The sequence below is a fragment of the Aquarana catesbeiana genome, linkage group LG04 (assembly GCF_042186555.1).
Source record: "Aquarana catesbeiana isolate 2022-GZ linkage group LG04, ASM4218655v1, whole genome shotgun sequence".
NCBI classification, from domain to species: domain Eukaryota; kingdom Metazoa; phylum Chordata; class Amphibia; order Anura; family Ranidae; genus Aquarana; species Aquarana catesbeiana.
Genome location: NC_133327.1, coordinates 407,253,302 through 407,272,339, shown reverse-complemented (window position 1 = coordinate 407,272,339; position 19,038 = coordinate 407,253,302). Strand labels below are relative to the sequence as shown.

Below are 19,038 nucleotides of genomic sequence, written 5' to 3'. Positions count from 1 at the left end.
ACCAATCAATCTCTTTTTTTTTCATGCCGGCCTTAGGCTGTATGAAAAAAAGAACATTACAATGTATGCCCAACAAGCAGTGGCGTCTCCAGCTTTCATATTTAGGGGGGGCACATGGAGGGAAAGGGACAAAAGTAGGGGGGCAACTATAAAATGCAATTATATATATATATATGGGACCCTTTACTATGATCCCACAACGGGCCCTTTCACATGTTCTGCAGTGAGCTCTTTCCCTACTGTATTGTAGCCCCCCAGGGTGGCAGAAAACAAGAGATATATGTCACCAGCATACCAATAAAATATAAGGGTCCAAAGCAGTGGGAGAACCATCAGGGTTGCAAAGGTTGTCTTGCCACCGGGCCCTGGTGTTCTGCCACTGTAGAGTTCCCCAGCCTCCTCTTGCTGTCCTGCCCCTGCTATTGACAGCGCTTGTCTGGCATCTCTTGGAATTTACAGGCTGGTTCTCCTGTCCTAAGGACGGGAGAAATCAGTCTGTTTTTTCAGTAACTGAGAGTCCTGGTGAAGTCCTTCCTGCAACTCGCTCTTCTCCCTGCCAATGAGGATACAGGGGAAGGAGCAGATCGGGCGGCTGTGGTTGTGTGAGCGCTTGCATTATGCAGTGTCAGTGAGCAGAGGGAGGGGGGAGGAATCACCCGCAGGAGCTGACTGGGGACGCTCTCAATAGAGACTGTGTTACTCCAGCGGCGGCCAGAGTAAGATGTGGTGCATCCACTACGAATGCAAACAAAAAGACATTGCCTTTTTGTAAAAAAAAAATATATTTTTTTTTTTAAATTGGGGGGCTCATGGTGGGGCACAGCATAATGTTGGGGGGGGTCAGGGCCCCCTCTGCCCCCCTAGAGACGCCATTGCCAACAAGGACCAGCAACGTATTGGTATGTTGCTGGACTTTGAATGGTTATACCAGAATGATGCCTGCAGGTTTAGGTATCATCTTGGAATCATTCTTTTCAGCCAGCAGTCGGCTTTCATGTAAAAGCAATCCTAGTGGCTAATTAGCCTCTAGACTGCTTTTACAAGCAGTGGAAGGGAATGTCTCCCCCCCTCCTGTCGTCTTCCATGGTTTTCTCGGGCTCTCCTGTCCCAACAGGGAACCCGAGAATGCAGCCGGTGGTTCCGCCAGCTGACCATAGAGCTGATCGGAGACCAGAATGGCTCCAATCATCTCAATGGCCTAAGAAACCAGAAGCTACGAGCATTTCACGACTTAGAATATAAATAGCACCATTGGGAAATTGGGAAAGCATTTTATCACACCAATCTTGGTGTGGTCAGATGCTTTGATGCTAATAGACCCCAATTTTTTCAAAAAAGCTAACCTGTCACTACCTATTGCTATCATAGGGGATATTTACATTCCCTGACATAATAATAAAAATGATTTAAAAAAAAGGAACAGTTTAAAAATAAAATAAGAAAGCAAAATAAATAAGGCAAATGCAGGCATCAGTCAGGTGTCATATGTAAACAGCAATTGCACCATGCATGTGAGGTATCACCGCAAAGGTCAGATCGAGGGCAATAATTTTAGAAGTAGACCTCCTCTGTAAATCTAAAGGGGTAACCTGTGAAGGCTTTTAAAGGCTTTTAAAAATGCATGTAGTTTGTTGCCGCCGCATATTTGTGAGCAATTTTAAAGCATGTCGTGTTTGGTATCCTTGTACTCAGCATTAGAACATGTTTTTTGTTTCATCAAATATTTGGGCAATATAGTGTGTTTTAGTGCATTAAAATTAAAAAAGGTGTGTTTTTTCCAAAAAATTGCATTTGAAAAATCGCTGCAAAAATACTGTGTGAAAAAAACGGCAACACTCACCATTTTAATCTGTAGGGCCTTTGCTTTAAAAAAAATATATAATGTTTGGGGGTTCAAAGTTATTTTCTATATAAAAAAAATGTTTTTCATGTAAACAAAAAGTTTCAGAAAGGGCTTTATCTTCAAGTGGTTAGAAGAGTGGGTGATGTGTGACATAAGCTTCTATATGTTGTGCATAAAATGCCAGGACAGTTCAACCCCCCCATGACCCCTTTTTGAAAAGTAGACACCCCAAGCTATTTGCTGATAGGGATGTTGAGTCCATGGAATATTTTATATTTTGCCACAAGTCTTGGAAACATTACACATTTTTTTTACACAAAGTTGCCACTCAATGATCTATTGCTCAAACATGGCATGGTTATACATGGAGTTAAACCCCAAAATACATTCTGCTGCTTCTCCTGAGTACGGGGATACCACATGTGTGAGACTTTTTGGGAGCCTAGCCGTGTACAGGTCACCGAAAACCAATTACCGCCTTCAGGCTTTCTAAGGGCTTAAAATGGTGATTTCACTTCCTCACTACCTATCACAGTTTCAGAGGCCCTGAAATGTCAAGATAGCACAAAATGCCCACAAATGAGCTTTTTGCTAAGAGGCGTGTTGTGTCCATGGAATATTTGATATTTTGCCACAAGTTTCGGGAAAATTATTTATTTTTTTTACACAAAGTTGTCACAAAATGATATATTGTTCAAACAAGGCATGGTTATATGTGTAATTACACTCCAAAATACATTCTGCTGCTTCTCCTGAGTATGGGGATACCACATGTGTGAGACTTTTTGGGAGCCTAGCCGCGTGCAGGACCCCAAAAACCAAGCACCGCCTTCAGGCTTTCTAAAGGCGAAACATTTTTACTTCTCACTACCTATCACAGTTACAGAGGCCCTGAAATGTCCAGATAGCACAAAACCCCCCAAATGACCCCATTTTGGGGGTGACCCCACAACATTTTTTTGGCATGGGGTTCCCCTTAAAACCCATAGATTGGGGGACCCCCCACACACACAATTGTTTAAAACAATTGTTTAAAAATTATTAGGCCCGCTCTTTAACACCCTGATTGGGCAAAGCTTTGTCCAATCAGGGCGTAGAATGCACAGTGCATTGCAGGCCATTTGGCGGGCAAATTCGGGTTCTCCCCGAATGGGGCAAACAGCCAATGTTCAGCCCGAACTCATGCTTGGGCCAAACTGTTAGCCCAACACTAATAGTCATATATGATCACCTTTGGACATATCAGAACAATTTTAGTAACATTAATATTCTCTATTTTATTGTGATTTTTAAGCTCCTATGATAGGCACAGTACTGTGTATGTGATTGCTGAGTGTGTAGCATACATCTGTTTGGTTGTGTAACAAACAATATAGTAAATGCATGTTTTTGCTCTTGTAAAGTATCCAACTACTATATAAACAATTTCTAAACCCTTTATGTTTTACATTTAAATGATTATTTATGTATTATTTATATAAAATGCATATTAGTTTTTCAAGAAATTGCTAAATAGGAAACCTGTTCCCTAACTAAGTAAAGGTACTTTGTTTATCGACAAAGTGATTGAAAAATCTGTATGGTGTTTTCCAAAACTGAGAAGATATCACTGTGAGTCATTTTTCTTTAGCTCTAGAAAGCATCTTTCAGGATCTTTGCTAAATGCAGACTCATCTACAACTGATTGCTGCTTGGTGCTTTCCAGGCTGTTCCCCAGTATCAGTACATTCAGCACAGCACATTTACTCACTTAAAATTTAAATCAATAGAGTCTGAATAGGTAATAAAATTACTACTTTGCAAAAATGTAAACAAATTGATCTACAACTCTCAAACTCATTATCCAACACAATTTCAACTCCGTAAAAATAGATCTACAGCTTATAACCATATTGAAGTGCTGAGTGTACAGGAACAAAACACTTTTGAAAATGATAGCTTGAATAAAATTTGCTTAGGGAAAAGTTTACAAGCGAAAATAAATAAGATTATCTTTGTGTACTGTAGCTTATAGTCAGCTTTTGATTAAATGACTTCTCGCTCCTCTATATTCTTTAGGTTATCTTATTACAGTTTTACTCAATATTTATAACAGCAACCCACAATGTTAGGAAAAAATCATTACACAACCTCTTGAAAGGTACAATCGGATGACCTAATTAACCCCTTCATGCCTATTGATTATTTAAACCTTCATGTCGAGGTAACATTTTTCCGGTTCGTTTTTTTTTATAGGCTTTCCAATCTACCTGATTTTTGCACTGACTTTTTTCAGGCTATGAGTCTTTCATCTGGTACATATTGTTTTCATAACTATATTGCATGTTTTCCAAAGAAAATGGCTGTCACCGAGGCTGGCATAACATAGATCATACGGTAATGTCCAGTACACTATTTATGGAATGCATTTTTTTCTAATGAAACATAATATCTACCTTACAGATAGTTCTGATTCTACTGCATAGTACTTTGGAAGAAATCCTAGTCCTCATAGTTCCCTTTCCATGGTTATAGAAGCCATGCTTATAGATTTCACTAACAACTCCTGCTAAGCTCTAATTTGTAATACATAAACATATTGGTGCTCTATGGCAGTGTTTCTGAACTCCAGTTCTCAAGGCGCCCCAACAGGTCATGTTTTCAGGATTTTCCTTTAGATGAAATGGCTGTGGTAATTACTAAGGCAATGAAACTGATCAAATCGCTTGTGCAAAATAATGGAGGGCCTGAAAACATGACCTGTTGGGGTGCCTTGAGGACTGGAGTTGAGAAACACTACTCTATGTACACAATTATATCTTTATGTTTAAATTTACCAAACAATGTAAACAGCAGGACAGTGGCTCTCGGGTTAAAGCTAGAGAATATATCAGAGGGGTGTTTTATGTCCACTCTGAGTGTCCGGAATTAGATGTCATTCATACTAATAAACACTTTTTTCCCCCAAATTTTTTGTAATATACTTTGTATATTTAATGAGAAAGGCACTGCTTACTCTTATACAATTTAACTTACTTGTTGCTTGCAATGCGTAGGGGACAAGCACAGGGTTTGCAGTCATCAGGGAATCCTTTTACAATGCCATAGAAACCCGGAGCACACCTCTCACAGTGATCACCTGTAGTGTTATGTTTACAGGCCTGGAAATAAAAAGCTACATCTGAATACATGCACAGATCTTATTGCTATTGTTGACAGATCAATATTTAAAGAAAAAGCTTTATTAAGAATAACAAAGGCTGAAGTTGCACGCAAAACTTTCACAATTCTTAGGCTCTACTGTACCTACGTCATAAGAATAATAGGTTATCTTCCTATATTATACTGAACTTTGTCATCTTTAAACAAGGAACTCGTGACTGTCTGCAATTGGTTTTCTCCCCCACCTAGTCCCCCTTCCTCCCCTTTCTTACTGCCTCTGTTCCTTTTCTCCCTTTTTTCTTCTCTCCGTCCCTTTTTTCTTTTAGCTGTTAAAATTGAACACAAATCATTCACTCAGGTTTATGCTACAGTTGGTTGGTCCGTATGGATGCCTGTGTACTGCTTAGTCCTACTAATATTTTTCAGAAGAAAGTCACCATAGGTAGCCTCTGTATTTCTGTTTGCACTGTATTCCTTAAATTGTGTCTATATGTACACTCAGGTAATATGACTATTACTATGCTATATGCCGGCATCTGTGTTTGCACTTGCAGATTCAGCTTTAACCACTTGCCGTCCAGCGATGTACCGGTTTAGAAGGGTGATATCTCAGTCAGCGCTGCAGCTGCAACAATGATCAACATATCATTTTTTAGTGGCAGGGATTCCCTTCAATGTAAAAGTAAACCTAGCAGCTAAGAATCCTCTGGATTACTTTTACATGTGAAGGAAGAGGATTTTTAGGTACAACAAAATTGATCTTTTTACATGTACGAGAGGAATGTCAGAGTTGGCCTGGACTGGAAGTGGTTAAATATGACAGAGAAACAGAGCCACGCCGCAGTCTTTCAACATTGCAAAAGTAAACCTTTATTGCATTTAAGTCAAACTAATTTTGTGGGTAATTTCCACCTACAACATGTTCAGATTACTCATGACGGTAAACATTATCATTAAGAGCACTGAATTATTGTCTCATTTGATATCCACATAGAAGTGAACAAAGAAGTGAAAAAAATGTTTTGTTTTTAGTCCATTGTACTGACTGCAACACTAGTCAGCACCAAAGGTATTTCATTGTAGTTTATATTTAGTGTAATGTAACCCTGCACTAAGGTACAATTCGTGGTAGACAATCAGTGTGCTATGGTCCCTCTGAGGCTCCCTCACTGGTACTCTATCCTTAGATTACCTGTTCTCCCCAAGTAACTTCATAGTCATAGTGTATCATACTAGTGCTATTGTAAAACATTTCTGCATTACTTTTTCTTCTCCCAATTCTGCATATGGCTCCTATTTCTGTACTAGTTCATCACTATTCCTGTATCCAAGAGAGAGCTGGCACTTTGTTTTTTAATCTGGGAAGCAAACCCCCCAAAATTCCCACCAAAATACATACCAGACCTTAAAGGAGTTGTAAAGTCTCCATTTTTTTACAATAATGCATTCTATGCATTAAGATGAAAAATCTCCTGTGCTGCAGCTGCCCTTGGAGCCCCCCTTTTTCTTACCTGAGCCCATATCAGTCCAGCGATGTGCACAAGCCCAGTGACTCCAGCCGCTGTCTCTGTCCTCACTGGATAGACACTGCTGTCAATCAAATCCAGTGACACGGGAGCAGGGGGTGGGACCGAATCCAGGAGCGCAGCCAAGGCACCTCAGAAGAAGAGGATTGGGACTGCTCTGTACAAAACCCTTGCACAAAGCAGGTAAGTATAACATGTTTGTTAAAAAAAAAAAAAAAAATGAACCTTTACAATCACTTTAAGGTTGTTTGATGCCCAGGCACTCCTGTATAGGGATGAGCCGAACACCCCCCCTTGCGAACAGGCAAAAAATTCATTCGAACACACGAACACCGTCTATGGGACACGAACATGAATAATCAAAAGTGCTAATTTTAAAGGCTTATATGCAAGTTATTGTCATAAAAAGTGTTTGGGGACCTGGGTCCTGCCCCAGGGAACATGGATCAATGCAAAAAAAGTTTTAAAAATGGCTGTTTTTTCGGGAGCAGTGATTTTAATAATGCTTAAAGTGAAACAATAAAAGTGTAATATTCCTTTAAATTTCATACCTGGGGGGTGTCTATATGCCTGTAAAGGGGCGCATGTTTCCCGTGTTTAGAACAGTCTGACAGCAAAATGACATTTCAAAGGAAAAAAAGTAATTTAAAACTACTCGCGGCTATTAATGAATTGCCGGTACGACAATACACATAAAAGTTCATTGATAAAAACGGCATGGGAATTCCCCACAGCAAACCCCGAACCAAAATTAGGTCTGGTATGGATATTAAGGGGAACCCCAGCCAAAATTTTTAAAAAAATGGCATGGGGTCCCCCTCAAAATCTATACCAGACCCTTATCCGAGCACGCAACCTGGCAGGACGCAGGAAAAGAGGGGGGTCGAGAGAGCGGCCCCCCTCCTGAACCGTACCAGGCCACATGCCCTCAACATTGGGAGGGTGCTTTGGGGTTGCCCCCAAAACACTTTGTCCCCATGTTGAAGGGGACAAGGGCCTCATCCCCACAACCCTTGCCAGCGGTTGGGGAGCTTTTCGGAATCTGGAAGCCCCCTTTAACAAGGGGACCCCCAGATCCCGGCCCTCCCCTCTGTGCGAAATTGTAAGGGGGTACAAAAGTACCCCTACCATTTCACCAAAAAACTGTCAAAAATGTTAAAAATGACAAGAGATAGTTTTTGACAATTCCTTTATTTAAATGCTTCTTCTTTCTTCTATCTTCTATCTTCTTTCTTCTATCTTCTATCTTCCTTCGGTTTCTTCCTCCATCTTCTTCTTCTGGTTCTTCCTCCAGTGTTCTTGTCCGGCATCTTCCTCCACGGCGTCTTCTTCCCTTCTTCTCCTCGGGCCGCTCCGCATCCATGATGGCATGATGGGAGGCTCCCGCTGTGTGACGCTTCTCCTATTCTGACGGTCCTTAAATAATTGGGGGTGGGGTCACAGGGTGGCCCCACCCCCTCTGACACACAGTAACTTGACGGGGACTTCCCTGTGGCATTCCCCGTGACATCAGAGGGGGCGGGGTCACCCGTTACGTAACGGGAGACCCCGTCCCCCTCTGACATCACGGGGAATGCCACAGGGAAGTCCCCGTCAAGTCCCCGTGCGTCAGAGGGGGTGGGGTCACTGGGTGGCCCTGCTCCCCCGTTATTTAAGAACCATCAGAAGAGGAGAAGCGTCACAAAGCGGGAGCCTCCCATCATGCCATCGTGGATGTGGAGCAGCCCGAAAAGAAGAAGGGAAGAAAACCCAGCGGAGGAAGATGCCGGACGAGAACACCGGAGGAAGAACCAGAAGAACCAGAAGAACCAGAAGAACCAGAAGAAGAAGAAGATGGAGGAAGAAACCGAAGGAAGATAGAAGATAGAAGATAGAAGAAAGAAGAAAGAAGATAGAAGAAAGAAGAAGCATTTAAATAAAGGAATTGTCAAAAACTGTCTCTTGTCATTTTTAACATTTTTGACAGTTTTTTGGTGAAATGGTAGGGGTACTTTTGTACCCCCTTACCATTTCACACAGGGGGGAGGGCTGGGATCTGGGGGTCCCCTTGTTAAAGGGGGCTTCCAGATTCCAATAAGCCCCCACCGCAGACCCCCACAACCACCGGGCAAGGGTTGTGGGAATGAGGCCCTTGTCCCCATCAACATGGGGACAAGGTGTTTTGGGGGGCTACCCCAAAGCACCCTCCCAATGTTGAGGGCATGTGGCCTGGTATGGTTCTGGAGGGGGGCGCTCTCTCTCTCGTCCCCCCCTCTTTTCCTGCAGCCTGCCAGGTTGCGTACTCAGATAAGGGTCTGGTATGGATTTTTGGGGGGACCCCACGCCATTTTTTTTTTATTTTGGCGCGGGGTTCCCCTTAAAATCCATACCAGACCTGAAGGGTCTGGTATAGATTTTGAGGGGGACCCGACGCCATTTTTTATTTTTAATTTTAATTTTGGCCGGGGTTCACCTTAATATCCATAACAGACCTGAAGGGCCTGGTATGGAATTTAGGGGGACCCCCCCCATGTTATTTTTTTTTTTTTTAATTTTGGTTCTGGGTTCCCTGTGGGGAATTCCCATGCCGTTTTTATCAATGAACTTTTATTTGTATTGTCGGACCGGCAATTCATTATTAGCCGCGAATAGTTTTAAATTACTTTTTTTCTTTTGAAATGTCATTTTGCTGTCATACTGTTCTAAACACGGGAAACATGCGCCCCTTTACAGGCATACTATACATACCCCCCAGGTACGAAATTTAAAAGAATATTACACTTTTATTGTTTCACTTTAAGCATTATTAAAATCAATGATCCCGAAAAAACGGATGTTTTTAAAACTTTTTTGCATTGATCCATGTCCCCTGGGGCAGGACCCAGGTCCCCAAACACTTTTTATGACAATACCATGCATATAAGCCTTTAAAATTAGCGCTTTTGATTTCTCCCATAGACTTTTAAAGGGTGTTCTGCGGCTTTCGAATTTGCTGCGAACACCCCAAATTGTTCGCTGTTCGGCGAACTGGCGAACAGCCAATGTTCGCGTTGAACATGAGTTCGACTTGAACTCGAAGCTCATCCCTACTCCTGTACATACAGCCTCATAGCTTTAAATCTACAGTGCAGTGTGGGTTCTAAAGCACTGTGTTTCTGACAGCTAGTCTTAGGAGATTACCCTACTGTGTTTCTTTCTGTTCTCCTTGCTAAAAGCTCTGACTCCAAAAATATAATTACTGGATTACTTTTTTCTTAGTTTTTTATTCTGATGCAACTTAATACTGTAACTTGTCAGACTGATTGTTATGTGTCATGGCAATGGGTCTATACAAATATGTATTACAATATGTATTTATTTTGTTTCTTATACTCCAAATCCTTTATTCTCCCTGTCACCTAAGCCATGGAGGGATCTGTAGTTTTATGATACCTAAACTAATAGTTGACCATTCTCTTCATCAAGGGTATTTACTAGTTTACAATCGGTATAATAAAGTATTGTAATGCATTCTAATTACCTGTGCCAGCCACATTATAAAAACTTACTTACACAAAAAGTGTACCCTTTGTGCTTTTGAATAGTTTTAATTGGATTTTTCTTGATTTTTATTCTCCTAGTGGGCAGTGGTAAACCCTACAGTATGGACTATTCAGAGGCAGGGGTTATGGCTGAAAGTAGAAATGTGTTGTAAATCATACCTGACAAACAGAAGTGTTTGAGTCACACATATTACTGTGCCTATTGCATTGGCAAGGTACACATGTTCCAAGAGTTGGTCCAGTTCTTTGTGCTGTTGAAACAGGAGCCATTCTGAAGAATCCAGGCAAGCATGCCTAAAGAAGATATAGTACAGATTGAGCAAATGATTCACTATTCTCAGTTACAGTGATTGAAACAATTGGTAGTGTCACAGTGTTATTTTTGCTAAACAAATGGGCGGTCCCATATGTATGTATGCATATATATATATATATATATATATATATATATATATATATATATATAAATACGAGGATGTATAGTCCAAAATGTACTTGTAACTCCAAGTGCCAATTGTACAATTCACATAGCGGTAAAGCAATGTTTTGAATGACCACCTTGTCATCATGTGTATAAAGAGAGGAGAGGATCTACTTTGTATATACTGGTTGTGGGCATACATATGTAGGTGTTTCTAGGGGGAGGGGGGTCATTGGGGAATTGGAATGGGTTACATTGGATCTGTTTCTGTAACATTCAGCTTGACAAAGTACATGGCCGTGAACGTACCTTTACTGCTAAAATGTGAATTGTTCTATTGGCACTTGTAGTTACAAGTAAATAGCATTTTGGACAAATGTTGGGCCACACTTTCTTCATCCTAAAGGTGCTCTATTGGGTCGAGATCAGGACTCTGTGCAGGCCAGTCAAGTTCCTTCACCCCAAACTCGCTCATCTGTGTCTTTATAGACCTTGCTTTTTGCACTGGTCCAAATCAATTGGTGGAGGGGGGATTATGATGTGGGGTTGTTTTTTAGGGGTTGGGCTTGGCCCCTTAGTTCCAGTGGAGGGAATTCTTAAGTCATCAGCATATCAAGACATCTTGAACAATTTCATGCTTCCAACTTTGCGCGAACAGTTTGAGGATGGTCTCTTCCTGTTCCAACATGACTGCACATGAGTGCACAAAGCAAGGTCCATAAAGACATGGATGAGAGATTTGAAGCTGTTATAGCTGCAAAGGGTGGGCCAACTCAGTAGTATTGAATCCTATGGACTAAGACTGGGATGTCATTAATGTTCTCGTGCGTGTAAAGGTAGGCCTCCCAATACTTTTGGCAATATAGTGTGTGTGTGTGTATATATATATATATATATATATATATATATATATATATATGTATGTGTGTTGATTTTATGAACCTCGTGCATGTCTCATAATTTTACAAAAGTATCACTGGTCATATATTAATTGCTTACTTAATATAAAAATATACAGTATATGTAAATACTATCAGTGTGCATATTATGAATTGCCCTACTTTATTCTTGTAAGCATACCTCACATGAGAGTCCAGAGTACCCCACTGGACATTCACATTTCTCTATCAAATTGGCCTTCGGGCTCATGGTAAAAGAAGTTCCCTCTTCTGCCACTTCCAAAAATACTTCAGAAATCCTATTAACATAAAATACATTCGTTACAAAGTGTTATAGTTCTGTTTCTGCATGAGCACAAAACATAGCACAGGACAAAAAATAGCCTGTCATCCCGCAGTAATTATCTTTCTTAATTAGAAGAAGTAAGTGGAAAATCTGCAAATGGAAGCAAGCTAGGATGCTTAAAATGTATCTATAGCCCAATCATTTTATTTGGATAGAGTGGGGAAGCCTATTAAATTATTGATTTTGGAGGCTACATTCTGGGGACAACCTTTTTCCCAGACAGGAAGTGAGGGAAATCTGTCTAACAGCAACACAGATAGAAGTACAAATGCTTGTTTTATGGACACAGTACAACATCTGTCAGCTTTTTATTGTTGTATGTTTCCTTGTTGATTTTCCCTCATTTTCTGTCATCCCACTGCTATATCACTACACCTTTTACCCATTATATCCAAAACTAAAAAAGTTTGGTGTATAGATAAACTTTAAAGCTTGTTAAGACATGGTTAGTAAGTATGAGCCGAACACCTCCCGGTTCCGTTCGCACCAGAACTTGCAAACAGGCAAAAAATTTGGACGAACACATGAACACTGCTAAAGTCTATGGGACACGAACATGAAAAATCAAAAGTGCTTATTTTAAAGGCTTATACTTTTGTCATAAAAAATGTTTGGGGACCCACCCCCCCTCAGATGCCACGTGACGTCAGAGGAAGGCGGGGTGGCCCGTTTACATCACCGAGTGGCCCCGCCCCCAGCTATATAACAGCTGTCATCGTGAAGAAGCATCACTCGGCAGGGGCTTTTGCGGCTTTTTATCTTCTTTTTTCAGCTCGTCGGGTGGCGTAAGATGGAGCTACATCGTGGGACATTTTTATTTTTTAGGACTTGTCCCAAAGTGTCTCCTGCCTTTTTTACTATTTTTGACACTTTCTTTTGTGAAATGGTAGGGGTACAATGTACCTGTTACCAATTCACATGGGGGAGGCCAGGATTTGGGGGTCCCCTTGTTAAAGGGGGCTTCCAGATTCTGATAAGCCCCCACCCGCAGACCCCCACAACCACCGGGCAAGGGTTATGGGGATGAGGCCCTTGTCCCCATCAATATGGGGACAAGGTGCTTTGGGGGGCTACTCCAAAGCACCCTCCCCATGTTGAGGGCATGTGGCTTTGTATGGTGCTCTGTCACCCCCCCTTTTTCCTGCAGCCTGCCAGGTTGTGTGCTCGGATAAGGGTCTGGTATGGATTTTGGGGGGACCTCTACGCCATTTTTTTAAATTATGGCACAGGGTTCCCCTTAAAATCCATACCAGACTTGAAGAGTTTGGTATGGATTTAGGGGGGACCCCTACGCCATTTTTTAAATTAATTTGGCGCAGGTTTCCCCTTAATATCCATACCAAACCTGAAGGGCCTGGTATGGATTTTGGGGGGACCCCCACGCAATTTCTTTTTTAATTTTTGGTTTGGGTTCCTCTTAATATTCATACCAGACCCAAAGGGCCTGGTAATGGACTGGGGGGGAACCCATGCTGTTTTGTTCAATGGGTTTTATCTATATTGCCGAGACCCAACAATTCATTACAGCCGTGATCTGCTTTTAAATTACTTTTTTCCCTTTAGAAATGTCATTTTGCTGTGGTACTGTTCTAAACACAGGAAAACTGCACCACTTTACAGGCATACTATAGACACCCCCCAGGCATGATATTTAAAGGAATATTTCATTGTTATTGGTTCACTTTAAGTGTTATTAAAATCACTGCTCCCGAAAAAAACTGCAGTTTTTGAAACTTTTTTTGCATTGATACAAGTCCCCTGGGGCAGGACCGGAGTCCCCAAACACTTTTTATGACAATAACTTGCATATAAGCCTTAAAAATTAGCACTTTTGGTTTTTCATTTTAGTGTTCCATAGACTTTAATGGTGTTCCGCGACTTTCTAATTGGCCGCGAAGACCACATAATATTCGTGGTTCGCCGAACGTCTGAACAACGAAAGTTCGGCCCGAACTTATGCTCGGGCCGAACCGTTCGCCCATCCCTAATGGTTCGCATAAATGAATGATATAGTGAGTTTAAGATGGCAAAACTGGCCTTACAACTGACTACTCACCATTTGCCTTTTCCAACTCCACAGTTATCATTTGACTTTTTTTATTTACTAGACCCCATTATGTTTTTAGCCTAACTCTGGTCAAAATTGTATATTTGTAGTTTTTTTATTGAGTGGGTCTGTGGTCCAGTTGGAGACGTTTCCCCTATTTGCCTATCTGTGACACTTTGTCATTACCTGACATCCAGGATATCAGGGAAACATAGTCGAGAAAAACATTCACAACGGTAACAATCAAAACCTTACAAAAGTTGAAACCCTTTCCCATTTTTCGAATTATATGTTTTTATTGTTGTTTCTGTTTATTATTATTATACAGGATTTATTTAGTGCCAGCAGTTTGTGCAGCGCTTTACAACATTAGGGCAGATAGTACAGTTACGATACATTTCAATACAGGAGGAATCAGAGGGCCCTGCTTGTTAAAGCTTATAATCTATATTTTCCAATGTCTAGCAAACCATTTTTTTCCCATTGTTAACATGCCCATGATTACGGACATACTGTACATTTATAGATATAGAAAAGCATTGCCTTTTTAGATGTTGATCTAGACACCCATGCTAGACTGGACAGTCAGATCTTGGACCTTGCAAGAGACTCAAGAGACTACACTGCAGTTAAGCAATACAGCCTGTTTCAGGACCCATCATACCCTGTGATTGGACAATAATGGGACATCACAGGGTATGATGGGTCCTGAAACAGCTGCTTAAATGCTTAACTGCAGTGTAGTCTCTTGAGTCTCTTGAGAGGTCCAAGATCTGACTGTCAAGTCTAGCATGGGTGTCTAGATCAACATCTAAAAAGGCATTGGAAGTGGCATTGGAAATATTTGCTGGTACCAGTCATTTCCTCCTCTGTCTCCTTTTCACTCACATGAAAAGAACCTTCTGCTGGCCTATCCTGTTACTTAAGGTTGTAGCTTTAAAGTAGAAAGATTCACTTTGAGTATTTTCTTTGTATTTCTCAAAGGATATATTGTTAGGACTTTGGCATGATTTGACTAATCATCACTTGGTTGTTTGTTTGGTTTGTATACTTTGAGAAAGCAATACTTCTATGTGATATACTGTATACACTAAAATTCATGAAAATGTGTTCAAGGAGTTTGAATTTACCTACAGGATGCAATAGAAAGAGCAATAAAAACTGAATCTTTGTTTGCTCTATATTTGTTCTTTAGTTGGAAGACCATACTGATTTAACCAGCTTTTTACTAGATCAATACAACAAACAGCAACTGATTAAACATGTCAAGGGCAGCAGGACAATTGAGCACATGTAGCTTGGGAATAAAGAATATAATGGCCCTAACGTCATTACCATGAGCATTTGATGCTTAACTGAGTTCTGCAGATTCCCTGGATAGGCTAGACATTATGTCCAGTTGAATGCACTGATGCTTCTTTGTAAAGAATGAAATCTACCAAAAGAAATGGTACTAAAGGGACTCTAGTTGGGAAAAACAGTTTCCTTAGACAATTTCTATTCCACATGGGGCAAATGCATATAGATAAAGAGTCAAATATACATATTTATTCAGTGTGGTGTTCAAGCTTTTCAGAAGCAAGTCTCTATGCATTTAATGAAAAATCTCTCTTCGTCATCTTCAGAACTTGAGGAAATAGTTTATGTATAGCACACTATTTACAACCAGAGATGTAAATTTACATAATAATAAACTGTGGGAGCACAGAGCTACTTGTTGCTTGTCTGAGAGGCTTTCCGAGAGCAAGCAACAACTTGCTGTCTGCACAGTAAAGGTCTTTGGGGATTCAGCCCAACTAGTTCCTAGTCACTGTTTGAAATGTTAAATAATTTCAAGCAAAATGAAGAGCATACTTGCTGCCTGAGCTGATGTAATATATTATCGCTTTATGTTCGCTTCAAAAACAATGCACTGTCTTGGAATTATATTGAGACACAAAATAGAAATGATAGATGGGCAGGAAAGCACAATTCTGTATGAATGCATAAATCACCAGCATACTTATGTAAGAGAAAATGGAAAACATTTCTGCTAGTTTGTGATTAATATAACATTTGTACTGATTTATTATCTGGAGATGTACATTTTTATTGCCTTGTGCTGGTTTTCAGTAAAGTAGTTAAAATTTATCCATGAGCAACCACTCCCTTGTGTCATTTAGTATGCATATTCTTTCTGGATGTGTTATTAAGATCACTTGTGTGGTTATCAAACTCTAGGGTAGGGACACTGTCCCCGCAGGGAGGTTAACAATACAACGTCCATCCATCATCATTTAATATGTTTTGTATTGTATTTGTTTCAAGAAAATTAAATTGTATGCATGCTTTTTCATTTTATTTTTTTCGTTACAATGATATGATGTATGTTAGGATTCTTTATGTTATGTGAAAATAGTCAAACAACAAAACTTACACATTCATACTATTTATTGTCTGTTGTGACAATTGCTCATCAAGGTAGAATTGTTAATAGGATTGCTAGCATTGATATTTTAGCTACAGTTCAGCACCAAAATGGTGGCTAAAAACATGTTATTATTGCAATCCTCCATTCTATGGGCACCAATAGACCACAGTAGATGCCCCAAGCCAATGAAGAAATAGAACTAGGTTATGTTCAACAACTTTTAAGCTAATTGGTACATACATTGATGTGAATGTTTTATGTATCACTTGCACTAGAGTAAAAATATCTCCAAATAGTCCAAATAATCATTTATAAAACAAAAAATCTTAATCCTTCAATCCTAGACTCCCTGTCCTATGGAAGAATGATGCCTTGGGCTAAAGCAAATAGATTTGAGTTATGCCATTTTGTAGATTCAGTCACAAGCAAACTTAGCCCCTTTGGGCAACTCCACACTAAGCATCATATTTCCAAAAACCTCTTTAACTCTTATCTTCAATTTAAGCATTACACCCTCTCTCCATCACTAGCTTTAGACCGCGCACCAAGTTTTAACACATCTGCATCCATGGCCCGCAACAACTACACCTCATATCCTCTATCTACAAATTATTACATGAGGCGCTCCCAGTTACTGAAAACCTTCACATATATATGCGTAGGTGGGCCCAAGTTTTCCAAAGCTCTAGCTCCGTGAAATCTTGGGAGAGAATATGAGAGTCAACTTCTAAACTCTCTAGATGTGTGAGATATAGGAAGAATGCATACAAAGCTTTGATTTACTGGTATAGGGCACCTGAGGTGATCCATACTGCCAACCCTACTTCCTGTTGGAGGTATGGTCGAGACAAAGTTTCTCTATTTCACTTACTATGGACATATCCTAACCTCCAGCCTTTTTTGGCTTTATGGTCAGTCCATGCTCGAAAAGATCCTCAATGCCTATTTGACTGATGACCCCATCCACTACCCTCTGGGGTTACCATTTTTACACATTTCTAAACAATCACAGAAGTTGGCCAATAATGTCTTAACAGCAGCTAGAAGGGCCATCTCTAGGTGCTGTTTTTCACTTCTCCCCATCTCATAGCCAACTCTTAGATACTATAGCATTGATTTGAGGCATGGAGCACCCTACTGCAACCTTAACAGACAAATTGGATCTATTCTATAAAGAATGGGATGCCTGGGATCAATCAGAATATTTTCTCCATCTTGTCCTAAAGCACACCCCATATAACTGCTTTGACCTTTCCCAGCATGATTCAGTCCCATACAATTGAATCTGGTGTATTTTTTGATTAACCACTTAAGGACTGGAAGATTTTCCCCCTTGATGACCAGGCCATTTTTTGCAATGCAGGACTGTGTCATTTTAACTGACAATTGCATGGTCGTGCAATGCTGTACCCAAACAAAATTGACATACTTTTTTCCCCAAAAATAGAGCTTTCTTTTGGCGGTATTTGATCACCTCTGCTGTTTTCATTTTTTGCACTACAAACAAAAAAAGACGGACAATTAAAAAAAAAAAAAAAAATCATTTTTTTTTACTTTTTGCTATAATAAATATCCAAAAAAAACCCACATTTCTTCATCAGTTTAGGCCAATGTGTATTCTTCTACATATTTTTGGTAAAAAAGGAAATGCAATAAGCGTATATTGATTGGTTTGCGCAAAAGTTATAGCGTCTACAAAATAGGGAATAGATCTATGGCATTTTTATTATTTAAATTTTTTTTTACTAGTAATGGCGGTAATCAGTGATTTTTAGCGGGACTGCATCATTGCAGCGGACAGATCGGACGCTTTTGACACTTTATTGGAACTATTGACATTTATACAGTGATCAGTGCTATAAAAATGCACTGATTACTGTATAAATGTCACTGGCATGGAAGGGATTAACACTAGGGGTGCTCAAGGGGTTAAATGTGTTCCCTGGGAGGTGTTTCTAACTGTGGGGGCAGTGTACTGACTGGAGGAGTTGAGAGATCGCTGCTCCTAATCACTAGGAACAGACGATCACTCTCTACTCCCCTGCCAGAATGGAGATCTGTTTGTTTACATTGACAGATTCCCATTCTGCCTCTCTGTGGAGCGATCGCGCAAAGTAAAACAGGATGAATTTCTAGTTAGGGCACGTGACAACATGGTAGGGCATTATAAAACTGTATTTGCCTACACCTAGCTTATGTTTGGCTTTTAACCTAATGTTCTTAGTGAATCTACAACATACAGCTAAACACCCATAGACACTTCTAGCAAGCTTTGCATAAAAACAGGGATTTTTACTTCCCATATGTTATAGTATGTGTTCAAATTGGCCAGTCGTACCAAAGTAACATCCCTATGGGCAGTCCTTATTTTATTAGCAAAATGTTAAACACTTAAATGTGTCTATTGCATTTAAAAGACCATAAACCGCCACTTTTGAGGGATAGCTACAGAATTGTATCTGGTCAAAGATCTGCACTATACAATATAACTCAAAAATCTGTGTAGTTTTAACCGCTTCCGGACCAGCCACTGCAGTTATTCTGCGGCAGGTTGGCTCCCCTGTGTGAGCTGTTGTAGCTGTACATCGGATCCTTAAGATGCTTTAGCGTGTCCCCGGAGCCAGTGTACGTGCCCAGCGGGTGCGATGACCACCGGGCACCCGTGATCGCTCGTGATAGAGCGAGAACCGGGATCTGTGAGTGTAAACACACAAATCCCAGTTCTCTCAGGGGAGTAGAGACAGATCATGTGCTCCTACTAAGTAGGAACACCGATCGGTCTCCTCCCCTAGTCAGTCCCACCCCCTACGGTTAGAACACACCTAGGGAACACAGTTAACCCCTTAATCGCCCCCTAGTGTTAACCTCTTCCCTGCCAATGACA

General features: G+C 40.5%; 1 protein-coding gene across 7 annotated transcripts in view; it reads right to left on the bottom strand.

The window, feature by feature from the left end:
- The window catches only part of LAMA2 (laminin subunit alpha 2), a 1,513,089-nt gene that overhangs the window by 424,291 nt on the left and 1,069,760 nt on the right, over nt 1-19,038 (bottom strand). For all 7 annotated transcript variants that reach the window (XM_073627245.1, XM_073627247.1, XM_073627249.1 and 4 more), the window contains 3 exons: nt 11,533-11,650; nt 10,191-10,325; nt 4,859-4,983 (listed from right to left, as the gene is read on the bottom strand). In XM_073627245.1, coding sequence (XP_073483346.1) covers nt 4,859-4,983; nt 10,191-10,325; nt 11,533-11,650 — 378 coding nt within the window. The remainder of the gene's footprint in view (nt 1-4,858; nt 4,984-10,190; nt 10,326-11,532; nt 11,651-19,038) is intronic.